Source organism: Sceloporus undulatus, chromosome 10 (genome assembly GCF_019175285.1).
Source record: "Sceloporus undulatus isolate JIND9_A2432 ecotype Alabama chromosome 10, SceUnd_v1.1, whole genome shotgun sequence".
Lineage (NCBI taxonomy): Eukaryota > Metazoa > Chordata > Lepidosauria > Squamata > Phrynosomatidae > Sceloporus > Sceloporus undulatus.
The window spans coordinates 4,578,665-4,595,650 of NC_056531.1; the positions used below are offsets into that span (position 1 = coordinate 4,578,665).

The window sequence follows — 16,986 nt, forward strand, 5'->3', positions numbered from 1 at the left end:
CTGCTTTTAGTTGATCTTGCTTTTTTTAAAAAGGACTTCTACTTCTTATTGCTCCTTCTAAATTACTTCTTTAAATCAATAGACTGCCTTTCAGGCCTTGTGGTTCCTGGTGAGGTTGATGGACAAATGCAAACAAATTGAAACCATGCAGCCAAGAATCCTACATGAAGGGAATGGATTGCAACTGAGTTGCGTGGTGGTTGCACAGTGTCAACACTGGTAGTGAACTGTGATGTTGTGCAACTACATGTGTGACCACACAGGCATGGGCATCTCCATGCAATGGGTAATTTAAGTTTCCTAAGGCTAAAGCCTTTGATAAGGAAACAAAAATATTGAAATATCAAAAATATTAAAGCCAAGCATGTTAGGGTCTAGCTTTAAATCAGTAGAGTAGCAGAAATGTGCGTTTGTCTAACTGTGCTTCCCTAAGAACTGAAACTGACTCCATAAACAACAAGGAGCAATAAGGAGTAGAAGTCTTTTTTTAAAAAAGCAAAATGATCTAAAAGCAGAATTTGGAGATGTTGCAGGGCTTTGGAAGGAAGGAAGGAAGGAAGGTCGGTCCATGTATTTGGAAGAGAAAGGAAACAGATGAATCCAACCCCTGTCAAACTCAGCAGGATACCAAGAACTTTATCGCTCCCGTTTTTTGGCACGTTACGGGTACGAAAAGAGGACGCTCGTGTGTGCATGCGCGACTGCCCCAAAACGGATTTTACTGCATGTCAAAGCGTCCCCCAAAAGGCCCTGTTCCGTTCCGTTGTGGCAATCCATCCTGATCCAGTGCTGACAGGCGCCATTTTGCTCGGTTGGAAGACTTCCGACCAGAACATTTCATGCACCTCACCACTGAACGGGGACGGATTGCCGCAACGGAACAGAACGGGGCCTTTTGAGGGGACGCTTTGGCGTGCGGTAAAATCCGTTTTGGGGTGGTCGCGCGCGCACATGAGCTCCTCGTTTCATACCCGTAACGTGCCAAAAAAACAGGTGTGATAAAATCCCAAGTTAAGAAAACCCCAGTCCAGTGACGTTCATTGTCAGAACTGACCAGCAAGCATTAAAATTGCCCAACTAAACCACACATTATTTCAAATTTCAGGCCGGCCTAATTCTTATTTGTTATAACTAATAAACACATCTTTCCTCTTTTCCCCATACCATCCCCTTCCTTTGTTGTTAACAGCTATATTCTTTCAGAGAAAAGACCTTGAACAGGCTTGGCTCATGCTTGCCTTCCTTCCAGTATTATCTCAGCACCTGTGCCTGAGATCACCATTTCTACTGTATCTCTTATCACACCTACCGTATATACTCGACTATAAGCTGATCTCATGTATAAGTCGAGGGCAGGTTTTGGGGCCAAAATAATGGGTTTTGATACGACCTGTGGATAAGTCGAGGGTAAAACTTAGGGGCATGGAACAAAGGATGGAAAGGACGATGCAAAGGAAAACGACGCCAAGAACTTAGAAAATTCCAGCAGGCATTAACTGTTTGTGCTGATCCTAAAGGCTGCATAGATGAGAGAATGGAGGGGATCCATGCTTCTTTTTGGTGCTCCCAGGGTGGACTAAGCCCTCTCCTGAACAGAGAGGCCAAAATAAAGCTGCTTCAGGTAACTTTGGAGGTACGCTGTTTAAATAAGAGTCCAAAAGCTGCACCAAAGCCATGCTCCAGTTCTAATTCAGTTTAAATGACACACACATCTTAACAGCATACCTCCAAAGTGACCTGAAGCAGCTTTATTTTGGCCTGTCTGTCCAGGCCCTAAATTTCTTCTAAAAAGGTGATCTGCACAAAGTCTGCGCATTCAGTTTCGGTGGGTGAATCTAATGCACGGCCTTTTCTTTCATGCACAGTGTCTCATCCGGCGACATGTCCGTAAACGTATTTCTCCGTGGCTCTGTTAGGGATCCCAGCGTAACGTTGTACATTGCAACAATGTGAAACCTGCAACATTAACTGTTCGTAGCATCATTTGATTAATTATTAGCAGCAATTCTTTTCCTTTTTTTTGGTTACTGCTGAAAGAAATGGGCTGTTGAATGGTGTGTATCATAGATAATTAAACTTACTTCTCTCATTAGAGCTGAGTTAGCTGCTAAATGCGCCGTGACGTTATTTTAGTATAGTGCGAGTATAAAAGATGGGGAAAAAAGCACACGGTGATCTTGATTATTATCGCAGTGAGTTCTCTTTAATTAATCTTACAGTTCCTTAAGGAAATGTAAAACTGCAAGTCGCTTTCCCCTGCACCCTCCGGAGGTCTCTGTCATTTATCTCATCTTCCCCACCCCAAAATGAGGTTCACTTGAAACAGATCGCCCACAATTGGATAACGTTACACGTTTCCCCTTGAAGAAAGAAGGGAGGGAATTGGCATTTGTATGTGTCTCAGAACTGATGGCGAGATGTAAGGCTTTAAATTTTTATGGCAATCATAGAAGCAGTTAAGCAGACAAACAAGGTTATCCCCAGAGTTACATAAAAGCTGGTTTAGAAGAATGGGGACAGCGAGGGGGGAAGAAAAATCCAAGAAACATGTTTTGCAAAACCATCGAGATACCCCAGGAGGATTGTGGCGTGTTCAGGATTTTCACTCGCTGTCTTTTCTGCCCCAGCGGTTTCCTTGTAATCACATTAGCAACTTTAAAAAAAGAAAAGAAAAGTATTTTTTTGAAAGGCTAAGTTTATTTTTAGACAAGTCCCGAAGAGTCTGGCAAGAGGATTTTTTTTTTTAAAATGTTGTTTCAGTGACTGTTTCTGTATTTGGGGAAACGAGAAGCCCAGACGTGAAATGGAAGCATATGTGATGAAACAAATGCTTCTGGGACGTAAGACACGACCTTGCACTGAATCGCGCAATTGACACATCCAGCCTAGCACTAACTGGTTCTTCAGCGGAGAAGGTTCTCCCTATCACCTGCTACCTGAGGTTAACCTTTTTAGGTAGAGAACCCCAGGGCTGAAATGGAGACCTTGTGCATGCAAAGCACATGCGCCACCACCGACCTATGTGCCTCGCTTTGGCATTCTCTCTTTAAAAATTAATCTTACTTGAGCATAGAGCTTGTGGCAGGCAACTAGCTTCTAACTAGGAGCAAGGTTGAAGCTTAGTGAGACAGCACCTGCTTTCAATTCAGAAGGCGTCAGGTAAGTGTCTTGTGTCTCCAGCTAGGAAACATCACAGTGCACACCTTTTTTTTTTTTGACCTACAAGTCCCATCAGCCCAACCTGCATGCACACTGGCAAGCCCTAAAAGAGCCAGATCTTTCAGCCCTGCTTAATACTTGGATGGGAGACTGCCAAGGAAGACCAGGTGCTGAAATACACTGTATTTCAGAGGAAGGAGCCGGCAAAACCAGCCTGAATATTCCTTGCCTAAGATGACCCTATGAAAGCGATGGGTTCGCCATAAGTCAACAAGCCACACACAGTCTGAAACATCTTGAGGACCAGTTTCCCCACCCTGCACCTAGATAAATTAGTGGTTTCACATGGTATAAGACAGCTTTCTGGGTCTCTTTTTCCCATCTGAGTTGGAAAAAAGGGCCAAAAAATAATTTAAATTGGCTGTGCATGTAAGAACACAAAGACAGCCCTATGCTGGATCAGACCAAGGGCTATCTAGTCCAATATTCTGTTCACACAGTGACTAGTTGCCCATGGGAAGTCAGCCAGAATGACATGAATGCAACTGAACCCTCCATGCTTTGTACCCTGTTGATACACCAAGCATACTACCTCTAATACTGGCGATGATATTAGCCATCTCGCCTAGTAGCTGATACACCAAGCATACTTCTTCTAATACTGGCAATGACGTTAGCCCTGTCGCCTAGTAGCCGATGCACCAAGCATACTACCTCTAATACTGGCGATGATATTAGCCATCTTGCCTAGTAGCTGATACACCAAGCATACTACCTCTAATACTGGCAATGACATTAGCCATCTGGCCTAGTAGCCGATACACCAAGCATACTACATCTAATAATGGCGATGACATTAGCCAACTGGCCTAGTAGCTGATACACCAAGCATACTACCTCTAATAATGGTGATGACATTCGCCATCTCACCTAGTAGCCAATACTTAATGCAAGTATTTTTATCCATATGGATAAAATGAAAAAAAAATGTATTTTTATCCACATGGATCAGAGCATGCACAACATTTCTGCATGGGATATTGAAAAGGTACGGTGATTTTTCAGGCTCTGCCAGTGATATTCCCTGAGGTGTGGGAGATGAGTCTCTGTTGACTTAGTGCTGATAAAGGAGTGCCTTCTGAGCATCTGATGCGGTTCTATTTCTGCACCATTTGCCGGCCTATTAATTTCTCATTCCCTTGAATGATCCGAGTTGTTGTTGTTTTTCATTGAAATTAAAACTCATTTGACTGAGCGGTCAAGAGTGAGGATGTTATTCGCCTCACCTGTGTCACAACTCTGACAAGTGACTGTCCTCAAATATTGAGAGAGCCATAAATTACCTTTTTGCGTGTGTGTCGAGCTTCCGTGCGAATTTTCCTCACGCTGCAGTAAAAACAGTGGGCACTAGGGGGCAGTATTGCTATTGTTTTGTCAACAAGTTGTGGGTTGCCTTTGTTTTTTGTCTTTTGGAGGACCGATGAACTGAACTAAAAAGCAAGTGATGGATTATGCAGAGAAAGAGAGAGAGAACTGCTTTCTTACCTCGCGGAGAAGCTTTTAAAGAAAAGTCAACTAATTTAATAAAATAATGTTTAACAATAGATGCATGCGAGAAGCAAAAGAAAAGAATAAATCTCTTGCCTTCACTTTGGCAATTGGCAAGGATATATATATATATATATATATATATATATATATTTCCTGTTGCTCAGGAAAATATGCAGATCAGGTAAGAAACAGGCTTGGACTGCCATGCTGAATGGTGTATTCTCCAGCCTGGCTTTAACACAGTGCTTTTTCTAGCTACGGAAGCCTGTGATTCCAGACCCACTTGTTGCACATTATGTTCTTAAAAATTTGGGGGCTCTTATTTCAGAGTGGATGTGCAGAGTGGCTTGCGCTTCCAAATGCGCATACTAGGGAGTTGCAGTGCCATCCTGTTACAGGTCTGTTCTAGGTCTTAAAAGAGCCCTGGTGGCACAGTGGTGAAATGCGAGTCCCGCAGCCACAATAAATAAATGAATAAATAAATAAAACGTTTCTTTTTATCCCGCTTTTCTTTGATTAGACAATCAAAGTGGCTCACAACACATTAAAATATCCACATTCAATATTAGGTCTCAAATCCCCCCTTAAAACAGGATTAAACATGATACAATTAAAATTGGAGATTAAAATTTATAAAGTTGTGAGTTTGATCCCAGGGGCTCCAGGGTTGACTCAGCCTTCGATCCTTTCCTAGGTCAGTAAAATGAATACCCAGCTTGTTGGGGGCTTACAGATTGTAAACTGCTTAGAGAGTGCCGGGTTCACTATGAAGAGGTATAGATATGTACACGCCATTGCTAAATGCTACTGCTAGGCTTGCGCAGAGGTAAGCCCTACAAAGCTCAAAGGGACTCCCTTCGGGGTAAGTGACTGAACTCCGGGACTATACATAGGCTCAAACAAGACATCCATCCATTCCTTATTTCTTTATTAGTGATGCCTAACCTTTCTTCCTAGAAGCTGGAGGGCATGGTGCTTCCATGGAGGTGCACTAGCAGCCCTGAGGACCCACATGCAACCCACAGCTCAGGGCCCTCCACTATCGGTCTTGACCACCCTTCTATGGCCTTCTATGGGTTGGGCAACTATGGTTCCATTCTTGTCTACTCAGATGCCCACCTGAATTACATCAAGTTATAGGTGAATGTGTCCTTGTGAGGAGCCTGCGTAAGCAGTACACTTGTTGACTCGGTTCAGACAATGAAATATTAACTAAGAGTAAGACCTGAATATCGGTTCTATGGGGCTTCCAATTGATCGAGAAAATGGAACTGAAAGCCAACCGATGCTCTGTCACCACAAATCAATTGACCCGTAATTAAGCAAGATGGTCTTACTGCAAGGATGCAGAACTACATTCAACCCAGGGGCCAACTTCCATTTCAGATAAATTTTGGGGAGTGAGGTGGAGGCTGCATTCCATTGGTGGGTTGGAGCAATGTGTAATGCGCCTTCAAGCCAACCCCAACTTATGGTGATCCTATCTTAAGGTTTTGTGGCCGGATTTCTTCAGTTTGCCATTGATGTCCTCCGAGGCTGAAAGAGAGGAGGACTTGTGCAAGGCCATTCAATGGGCTTCCATTGCTGAGCGGTGGTTTTACCCTGGATTCCTGACACTCTTTGCCAAACTGGCTCTCCTTTTTAACAGCTCAGTTGCAGGACCAAACATGTCAGTGTACAGTGGGCCCTTGGTATCCGCTGGGTTTTGGTTCCAGGACCTCCTCGTAGTACCAAAATCCGTGGACGCTCAGTTCTCATTAAATACAGTGGTGTTGCAAAAAGTAAAAAGATGGCAAGATCAAGGTTTGCTTTTCAGAATTTGTATTTTTTTTGGGAATATTTTCAAGCTGTGGATGCTTGAATCTGTGGATAAAGAGTCTGTGGATACGGAAGGCTGACTGTATTTTATCTTAAAGCCCATCTGGCCAGTAGCTAAGCCTCCGGAAAGGAATTTCTGTCCTTTAGAATGGGTAAAAACAGACAAAAGCCAGGAAACTGTTAGACGATGGTGTATGCCCATCTGGGGAAACTCAGTGTGCCAGACAGGGCTGGATGTGCCTCCTAGGCCTAAGATTCCTACTTCTGTTTTACTGCTTCGTTTATCTTTTGGGACAGTGTTTTTCCAAGCTGGACTACTTTCATACGACTCTTTCAAATTCAAGTTTGAAGTCACACAAAACCAAGAAATGGTTTGTTCAGCCTATCTACCACCAATTTTGGTGTGATATAAATATGCCTGCTGTTAGTGAGCTGCTCATGGGGGCCTTAGAGACGCTTGTCGAAGCCTCAAGGCTTTCTGAAGAAACAACTCCAAGGCTACTGTCCTGGGGACACTGCCTTCCTTTCAGTCTGTGGATGCGAAGATATCGGCTCTGATCCCAAGAAAGCCAGTGTACACTCATTATCTTCCTAATGATAATTAGCAATATTTGGGAAGCGAGAAGCAATAAGGTTAATTTGTATCATTACATGCATTGTGAACTTCTCCTGGTCTTGGGATCTGCAAATCACTTTCGCTCAGTCTCCATCCCCTTTGGCTTGGAAGGCCTCTGGGAGGCAGTGAACAGGGTTAGCACAAGGTTTGAGGTGATCCTGGCAATGCTGAATTGGAGCTCCCACCTGCACCAACTAACCATTTTAACCAATGCATCTGAGGAAGTAGACTGAAGCCTATGAAAGCTCATGCTGCCAACTTCTTTTTTCAGTTCAAAGGTGGCTACAAGTTCTCTCTACATACTATTTCTGCTCAGGGCTGTCCTTCTCTTTCAAACATCAGTCTGCAAAAAATATAAAATATCGCTGGAATCCTTTATGGCCTGTTATGTTTGCATAACTTTATATATACAGTGGGCCCTTGTTATCCATTGAGTTTCCGTTCCAGGACCCCCCCCCCCCCCCCCGTATAACAAAATCTGTGGATGCTCAAGTCCTAATAAATACAGTGGCACAGCAAAATGGTGTCCCTTATATAAAATGGCAAAATCAAGGTTTGATACTTGGAATTTATACTTTTTCTGAATATTTTCAAGCCGTGGATGCTTGAATCCATGGATAAAAAAATCCATGGATCAGGAGGGCCAACTGTACTTAGCTATGTAACTGAGATGCTAAGAAACCCCTTTACTGAATTGCGAGGGTGTGTAATGGGACACCAGCAAGAGTAGCCAATGTGCACTGGTGCCCAATGTGCACCAGGACCGATGCACATTGATCCCATTGTGTATTGGTCCCCTTGTGTATCAGACACCAATGTGCACCCGGCACTTCACTGGCTGATCTGACTAGTAATGTAAGACCAACCCTCTACTGGATACAGATGTTACACAACTGTGCAATTCTAATTCTCACAGGCGTAAGTCCACTTATGAAGATGTACGTCCCCAACAAGATTCTGTTTGTTTTACATGGAGGGTGGCATCAGTACCTGTGGCTTTTGCTCCCCCAATTTTAGATGCTGGTGAAAGTCGGAGGTGACCGGGAGAGCAACACATGGGGAGGGACACTTTATTCTCTTGCAAATCTGCCATTTTGTCTCGCCAAACCCCTCTCCTCCATCTGTTCCAGAAAAGAAGTTTGCATCCACAAAGGGACACAGCTTGGCTCTTGTCTCCTGCTGCCAAGCACAGGCTATGATGTGTTCGCCAAGCACTGCAGATGAGAAGGCCTTGTGGGGACAGCACTGTCTGGTTTCTGCATTAAGCTACGAAAACAAAAAGTCTTTCTCAAGTGTGATGACCTTTAAAACCTTCTGTTTCCCATAGGCAAAAACTACCAGGTTGTGTACACATGGCACAGTTACAGCAGTTTGATACCACTTCATCTGTCAAGGCTTCATCCAGCAAGGTCCTTCGAAGTCTCTGCCTGAGAGCTATAGTTCTTCGGGGAAGTGCATGAACATTCTCTGTTAAAGAATACAATGTACCTCACCAAACTATCAATCCTAGGAACTCATGGCATGGAGTCATGACAGTTAAAGTGGCATCCAAGTGTTATAATGGTACAAAGTGGATGCATCGGGTCACATATAGTTGCCTGTGATATATATTCAGTAGCTTTTGCAAGTATTATATTCTTAGGAAAGGGCCACAAAATCAACTAACTAAATTTAGGGCCCGAACAGACAGGCCAAAATAAAGCTGCTTCAGGTCACTTTGGAGGTATGCTGTTTAAATGACATGCACATCTTAAGAGGCCAGAAGCTGCACCAAAGTTACACTGCAGTCTTTAGGACTGGAACATGGCTTTAGCGTAGCTTTCGGCCTCATAGGACGCATGCAGCATTTAAACAGCATACCTCCAAAGTGACCCAATGCAGCTTTATTTTGGCCTGTCTGTTCGGGCCCTTAGAATCACAGAGCTGGAAGAGAACCCAAAAGGCATCCAGTCCAAACCCATTCTGCCACACAAGAATACACAACCCAAGCACCCTCAACAGATGGCCATCCAGCCTCTATTTAAAAACCTCCAACAAAGAGGACTCCACCACTTTCCAAGGCAGTGTATTCCACTGTCAAACAGCTCTTATTGTCAGGTCATTGGCTCTCGGTGCTTGAAGAATGCATGAAAACTGGCCTAAACAGGAACTGGAAATGACCTGACTGCAGTTCTGGTTTGCCAGCTCCACGCTGGTACTGCCAGCCAGATGGGTATGGGAGCAAAAATGGGTCTCTGTAGGGCCAGTACCAATGTGAAATGGAACTCACCCTACAGCGTAATGATTCAGACAGTAAGGGGAAACTGTGGTAGCACACTGTAAGCTAGTCTTGTCACTTACAAGTACGTTGGGATGGGGTTTCCTAATGCAGATTTTGCATCATCATCATCATCATTATGATTTACCAACTGGGCTACTTCTGCATTTGCTGAACCTTTGCAGTTTTTATCTTAAAATGACATATAGAAAAGGCATTATGAAGCTAGGGTGAAGGAGGAAACCTTGGCATGGGGTGGAAAGTCTCTTTATGTCCAGTCGCCTTTCTGTATCCCCGGATTCAAGCATCCGCGGCTTGCCTGTTGGAATTTTGTAAAGTTCTTTGGCATCATTTTCTTTTGCTTCATCCTATAGATCCTTTGTCACATGCCTCTAAATTTTACTCTCGACTTGTACACGGGTCATATCAAAATCCATTATTATAGCCCCCAAAACCTGCCCTCGGCTTATACATGACGTTGACTTATAGTTGAGTATATACAGTAAATTCCAAAGAGCAAACCTCGATTTTTGTCGTTTTATCAAAGCGGCACCATTTTACTATGCCATTGTATTGAATGGGGCTTGCGTATCCACCAATTTTGCTATTCACGGGGGTCCTGGAAAGCGGAACCCAGGGGATCCTAAGGGCCCATTGTAATTCAAAATTAATGTCTTGCAAATAACCAAAAGAGATGCATAATTGTGAAGTTGAAGGCTTTCATGGCCGGCATCCATAGTTTTTTGTGGGGTTTTTGGGCTCTGTGGCCATGTTCTAGAAGAGTTTATTCCTGACGTTTCGCCAGCATCTGTGGCTGGCATCTTCAGAGAATGCTGGCATGGAAGAGAGGTGTGTGTGTGTGTGTGTGTGTGTGTGTGTGTGTGTGTGTGTATGCTGTGTACTTAAAAAATGTAAAGGTGTCTACTGAAGGCATTCTGGTTTTGCTGTTTGGACTCTTCCTTTTCTGGACTACAGTTACCAGAATCCTCCATGCAGCAGAGTAGCTGGAAATGTAGTCAATGGGAGTCTTGAAGGTATAGTAAACAAGAAAATAAAGGGGGAGAAAAGGAAATTTCCTAAGCTCTTATAAATAATAGTCTGCTCATTCTGGACTGTGCGTCAAACCTTACTTGGCTGGCACTTCTGGGTTCAGAATGGCAACGCATGCCCCAAAGATGCCCAAACCACCATGGTTCTAGGCACAGCGAAAGAAAAGACTGCTGAGCCTATTAAGAATGTATGAAGAGAAAAAAAGAGAGAATAAAAAGAAACAAGGTCTGATGGATGAAGCTCATTCATTGGATCCCCGAGATAGAGGCTTTTGAAACCAAGTGATTCCTCGGACAGAACCTATGCTGAAAGCCGGTCTGTTTCCAAGAATAGCAGTCACCCAAGAAGAAATACGGTTGCTTTCTGGCAATCTCCTGTTAAAAGCTGCACCAGGTAGCAGGTACATTTGACCTAGAATCATAGAGCTGGAAGAGACCCCAAGGGCCATCCAGTCCAACCCCCCGCCATGCAGGAACTCACCATCAAAGCACCCCCGAAAGATGAGCACCCATCCGAAAAACGACGGATGCCAGGTGTCAAAGTCTTCTACGTCTTGCTTTGTTTTGTCTTTGCTTCATATGGCATTTTGATGTGATCCTTGAAGGTCTCTGGGGCACCACACTGGCACCCCAAAGCTGCAGCAGTTGGCTATACATCAGTGATCCTCAAATTCTGGTCCTCCAGGTGTTTGGGACTTCGGCTTCCAGAAGCCTCAGCCATCTTGGCCAACGCTTTGGCATGTTGGGAGCTGAAGTCCCAAGCACCTAAAAGGCCAGGCTTTGGCAATCACTGTTGTACCCGCTTGGGTACCCATCATGGTTTCTCTCCCCCCCATCTCCCCACAATCCAAGTCTTAATGTCTGAATTACTATTGCGATGGTTGTGGGTCTCAATGTGTGGGTCTCATCTTCTTCCTCCCCTGTTCATAGAATCATAGAGTCATAGCGTTGGAAGAGACCCCAAGGGCCATCCAGTCCAACCCCATTCTGCCATGCAGGAACTCTCAATCACAGCATCCCCAACAGATGGCCATCCAGCCTCAGTTTAAGGCCTCCAAGGAAGAAGAATCCACTACACTCCGATGAAGGAGTGTGTTCCACTGTCAAATAGCCCTTACTGTCAGGAAGTTCCTCCTAATGTTGAGGTGGAATCACTTTTCCTGCCGCTTGCATCCATTGCTCCATTGGGTCCTCTTCTCTGGAGCAGCAGAAAACAAGCTCATCCTCAATATGGCATCCCTTCAAATATTTAAACATGGCTATCATATCACCTCTTAAGCCTCTCTTCTCCAGGCTAAACATTGTTGTTGTTGTTGTTGTTTTTGTGTGCTTCCAAGTCATTTTGGACCTCTGATGGTGGCATACCCTCTCTGAAGAAGTTGGCCAAGAAAACCCTATAAGATGTTCGCCAGCAGTCCACAATGACTTGGAGGCACACGACGACGACAACCTGGGTCAAGTCACACTCTCTCAGCCTCAGAGGATGGCAGTGGTAAAGCCTCTCGGAGGAAACTGGCCAAGAAAACCCTAGGAGAGGGATGCCAGAAGCCTGCAATGACTTGGAGGTACACGACAAGAACATCCTTGAGCAAGTCACACTCTCTCAGCCTCAGAAGATGGCAGTGGCAAACCCCCTCTGAAGAAACCTGCCAAGAAAATCCCAAGAGAGGGTGGCCAGAAGTCTCCAATGACTTGGAGGCACACAGCAAAGTCACACTCTCTCAGCCTCAGAGGGTAGCAGTGGCAAAGCCTCTCAGAAGAAGTTGGCCAAGCAAATCCTAGGAGGGAGTCACACTCTCTCAGCCTCAGAGGGGGGCAGTGGCAAAGTTCCTCTGAAGAAATCAGCCAAGAAAGAGAACCCCAGGAAAGGGACCGTGCCCAGAATGCCAGGGCTTGGAGCCAAGGCAGTTGAAGCGGTCTCAACGCGGGTCAGATCTCTAGTGCGGATGCTGCCAAGGAGGAGAAAAGAGGAACAGTCCTGGAGATGGGGCTGTATCTCTCTCTCTGTGTGTGTTGCTGTTGCTGCTGCTGCTGCCAGCCATCCTCTTTGCCCTCCTTTCCTCCCCCCCCCCCACAAAGAGAAGAGATTGGCTCCTCCAGTTTGTCAATCGCAGCCCTTGCACCCCTTCCCTCCATGCCATCCTACTCCTCTCTGGCTTGGGCAGGGAGTTGGTGCCAGGCAGCTGCCAGGAGGAGAGCTCCCAGCCTTTCCTTCCTTCCTTTCTGCTGCCATCTCTTCCTCTCTTCCTTTCTCTCTTGCCAGCCTCGGATCGCCTGCCTGGCCATGGGGCTGGCAGGGAAGGTGCCAACCCACAGCCTCTGCCAGCCTCCCCTTCTTCCCCGGGCACCCAGGGCTCCAGGGCAGCCCCGGGCTCCCGAGCTTGGCTCCTAGCCTGGCACCGGCTGCCCCTCGCCGAGCCTGGCACCGAAGGAGCAGGGACAAACAGAGAGAGGCAGCGGGTGCCAGGCAGCAACGGGCATCGGAGAGAGATTGTGAGTCTCTCTCTGTCTCCATCTCTCTCTCTGTGCCTGAAGGGCTCTCTGCTGGGATTTTGGGGGGCATCCCTCAGCTGGGCATTGCCTTGGCCACCCCTTCCTCCCAGAGAGCGAGAGAGAGAGAGAGAAAGAAAGAAAGAGAGAGAGAGAGAGATTTCCTTGCTTGGCATCCTCGGTGCCCTCCCTGGCTTTCTTTCTTTCTGGCTTTCTCTTTCTTGCTTTCCCTTTCCTACTTTCCCTCTTTCTTGCCCTTCCTTCCTTCCTTCCTTCCTTCCTTCCTTCCTTCCTTCCTTCCTTCCTCTCTCTCTCTCTCTCTTCCTCTCTTTCTTGCCTTTTCTGTTTCTTGCTTTCCCTTTCTGTCTTTCTTGCTTTCTCTCTTTCTGGCTCTCTCTCTCTCCTGCTTTCTCTCTCTCTCTCTCTCTCTCTTTCCTGCTTTCTGTCGCCCCTGCTTTCTCTCTTTCCGGCTTTCTCTCTTTCTCTCTCTCCCAAGGCAAGGAACAACATCATCAACAACAACAGGGACCTTCCTTGCCTTCTTGGGTGTCCATTCAACCCAGTTGCGTAAAGGCCAGTCATTTTTTGCATTTTTATTTTTAATGGATTGATTTTATTTTTACCTTTCCAAAAGCCAGTCTCTTGCGAAGCCCAGGTGGAGGAGGAGGAGGATGGACTGTGGCAGAAAGGAGAACTTGGGAAGCCTGGACCATTGGCTCCTTTGGACAACCTAGGACCAGAAGTCTCTCCAGACAGGTCCAGCTCAACAGGGTGGCACACCCCCATCACCCTTTCTCTCTCTCTCTCTTTTTTGGGTTACCTTTTTACCTTTTTGGCTCTGATCGGGGAAATCTGTGAGATCTTCAAGAAGAAAGGGCAAGAGGTTTTTTTTGGGGGGGGGGTCTGGGTTACTCACCTGCTTCGAAAACCCACCTCCGCCAAGGATCCAACGCCACCATGGCTTTTGCTGGGCCCAGAGGGGACCTCTCCAAAAGTCTTCACCTGCTCTTGGCTTTACTTCTCTGCACAGGTAAGGCTCCCAAAAGTTGGGACTTTTTTCTTCCTTTCCCCTTTGCAAGTTTTGAAAAAAAAAAAAAAAAAGTCTGCAAGCCAAGTTACAAGGAAGAGAGGGGTGTGAGGTGGGCGGGCGGGCATCTACCTGTCTTTGCAGGTGTTGGAAAAACAACCCTACCTTGATACCTTGATACCTCCCCCCTCAATATAATAGTGGGACTTTCATAGACATCTATATACCTATATCCAGCTATAGTTTTCTTTTGCACTTTGGAATGCTCTGGAGGGCAAAGTTGGCAGCACACTGTCCACTTTGCAAGGAAAAGTAATCTGGAGATGCATCCCTACTTTCTACCTTCTCCCTCTCCTCCTGCCATCCTCCATGGACCTGGATACAACTGGGTTATCTCTCCAGTGTGGATGCGCCAAGTTCTGGATCTGTAGTGGGCTGCAGGGAGGGGATTGCCCTTTGCACGTGTGAGGGATGCTCCTGCCAGGCGGAACATGCGACTCCCAGGCACATTTCTGTGCAAGTTTGTGCCACGATGAGAGGTGCTCCAAGGCTGTATCTGCACTGGAGAAATAACCTAGTTCGATGCCACTTTAACTGCCACAGCTATGGGATTCTGGGAACTGTAGTTGGCTATGGCACCTGAGCAAAGCATTGTAAGGGAAGGGGAACACCTCTTCGCTGTTTGCCACCCCATATATGTGTTAGACTACAGCTCTCATCATCCCTAGACTTGTGTGGCATGCTGGTTTGAATTGGAGGATGCCCGGCAGGAGGACGCTTCTCCTAAGCCGAACAAGAATTCCAGAATTCCATAGCATGGAGCCATGACAGTTAAAAGTGGTGTCAAACTGGGTTATTTCTCCAGTGCGGATGCAGCCTACAGACTCTTCCTTGGTCTCCTGTGGTTCAGCAGCCTTTGCCATCCTGGGACTTTCCAGAATGGCAACTGGCAAAGTAGGCGCTGGAGAAATGACTCCTTCAAATGGTGGAGAATGCATACCCTTTTTCTACTCCTTGCTTTGAACACAATTGCAAGGTAGGTCCATTTCATGGCACCCCCTTGCCCGTCTTGCAGAGGGAGGGCTGCCTTGAAATAATCCTCTCTCTGGTTGGCACTAGGAGGGAAGCATGCAAGCAGAACTTTCTGGCCCTCAACTTTGCCAGCTCTACAGTTGCTAGGTCTACCTCTTCTGTCCCACCCAAATGCGTGCCAATGGGTCTCCTCATTCCGCCGTCCCTCCGGGGTTGCCACTTTGCCCACAAGGTCTGCCCTTGTGCCTTTGACCAACACAGGACAGGCAGGGATTCCACAGGTGAAGCTTTCCAGAGGTTGGGCTAGTACTCTTGGACAGAATATGGTCCTTGGCGTGGTTTAGACCAATGTGCTCTTGTCACTGTGGATAGTTGTTGTCTCCGTGTGTGTGTGTGTGTGTGTGTGCGTCTGTCATGGTGCTGTAAAGTGTGCAGGACCTCCTGTTAGTGAGAAGGTGGTGACCTTGTTCAAAAGAGCTCCCTTTCAATTACATTGCTTTGGTGTGGACGTCTAAATGGCACAGTGGAAAGGTGGGCATGGGATGGAAGGACCCTTTTGGGTTCACCGCCCTTCAAGTTCTCATTCATTTCTTGGCATGCTCAGATCCCGCTTACTCAAAAGGAAGCCCCATGGAGCTCAGGAGGAATACATTTTGTTGGTGTCAAAGTTCAGAGTAGCAAGTGCAGCCTAGACAGTGGGCTAGGAATCTCCGCTCCCTGAACCACAGGCTGCATCCACACTGCAGAAATAACCCAGTTGGACACTGCTTTAACTGCCATGGTTCAGTGCTATGCAATGCTGGGAACTGTTGGCTTTGGAAAAGCTTCCGCCTGCCTGGCATCCTCTAGTCGCATTTGGGACACCTGCTAGTCGAATGAAGGATGAGCTTTCCAACCCTCAAATAAGGAGCATCCCTTATAATAAGGGACACTTGGCACCCTAGGTACAATAAGATATTTGTAGTGCATGCATTAATATGACTATGGTCTCCAACTTTCTCATCCAAAGCAACATGCCATGCAGTCTGGGGATGATGAGAGATGTAGTCTAACACATCCATGGGAGAGCAGACAGAGGAGAGGTGCCCACCTTCCCTTACAATGTCAATTGACTACATCTCCTCCCTTTGGGCATATGCTCTGTAGCCCTTGACTGATTCCAGCAAGATAGCAAAAGACAGGAGCTCCCAATTCAAACTTCACTGCTAAAGGAGAGAGCACAAGGTAATTTTGTAGGCAACCCAGGGCACTTGACTGTTCTTCCTGGGTTACAGGTGTTCAGTCCTCTTTGCGCTTATTTGAAAAGAAGTCCTATTGCCCTGGGCTGAGCTTATTTCCTAGTAAATACATATCAAACTATCAATGCCCTTGTGTTTTTGCCCAGTTGGGGATCAGGGCAAGCCTGGGGCTGGGGGAATGGGTTCAAGAGAAAGTTCAGACTAGTAAGTGCAGCCTAGACAGAATACTAGGAGGCTCAGCTCTCTGAACTACAGTACATGTCTGCATCCACATTGCAGAAATAACCTGGCTTGACACTGCTTTAACTGCCATGGCTCAATGGAATTCTGGAGTCAGCCCTGGCATAGACTTGGATGTCAGATCTATTGCATGCAGTAGCATGTAACTTCCCAAGCTGCATCCACACTGCAGAAATAACTGGGTTTGACACCGCTTTAACTGCCATGGCTGAATGCTATGGTATTCTGGAGTCAGCCCTGGCATAGAAGTGACTGTCAGACCCATTGCATGCAGTGGCATTTAACTTCCTAGGCTGCATACACACTGCAGAAATAACCGGGTTTGACATTGCTTTAACTGCCATGGCTCAATGCTATGGAATTCTGGAGTCAGTCCTGGCATAGATTTGGATGGCAGACTTCTTGCAAGCAGTGGCATTTAACTTCCTAGGCTGTATCCACAATGCAGAAATAACCCGGTTTGACACCGCTTTAAGAGCCATGCCAGTCAAAGCGGTGTCAAACCAGTA

General features: G+C 46.2%; 1 protein-coding gene across 1 annotated transcript in view; it reads left to right on the forward strand.

Moving 5' to 3' along the window:
• The first annotated feature begins 13,391 nt into the window (after nucleotides 1-13,391).
• The window catches only part of TMEM132B (transmembrane protein 132B), a 368,667-nt gene continuing 365,072 nt past the window's right edge, over nucleotides 13,392-16,986 (forward strand). Inside the window, exon 1 of the mRNA XM_042441369.1 lies at nucleotides 13,392-13,970. Coding sequence (XP_042297303.1) covers nucleotides 13,898-13,970 — 73 coding nt within the window. The 5' untranslated portion in view covers nucleotides 13,392-13,897. The remainder of the gene's footprint in view (nucleotides 13,971-16,986) is intronic.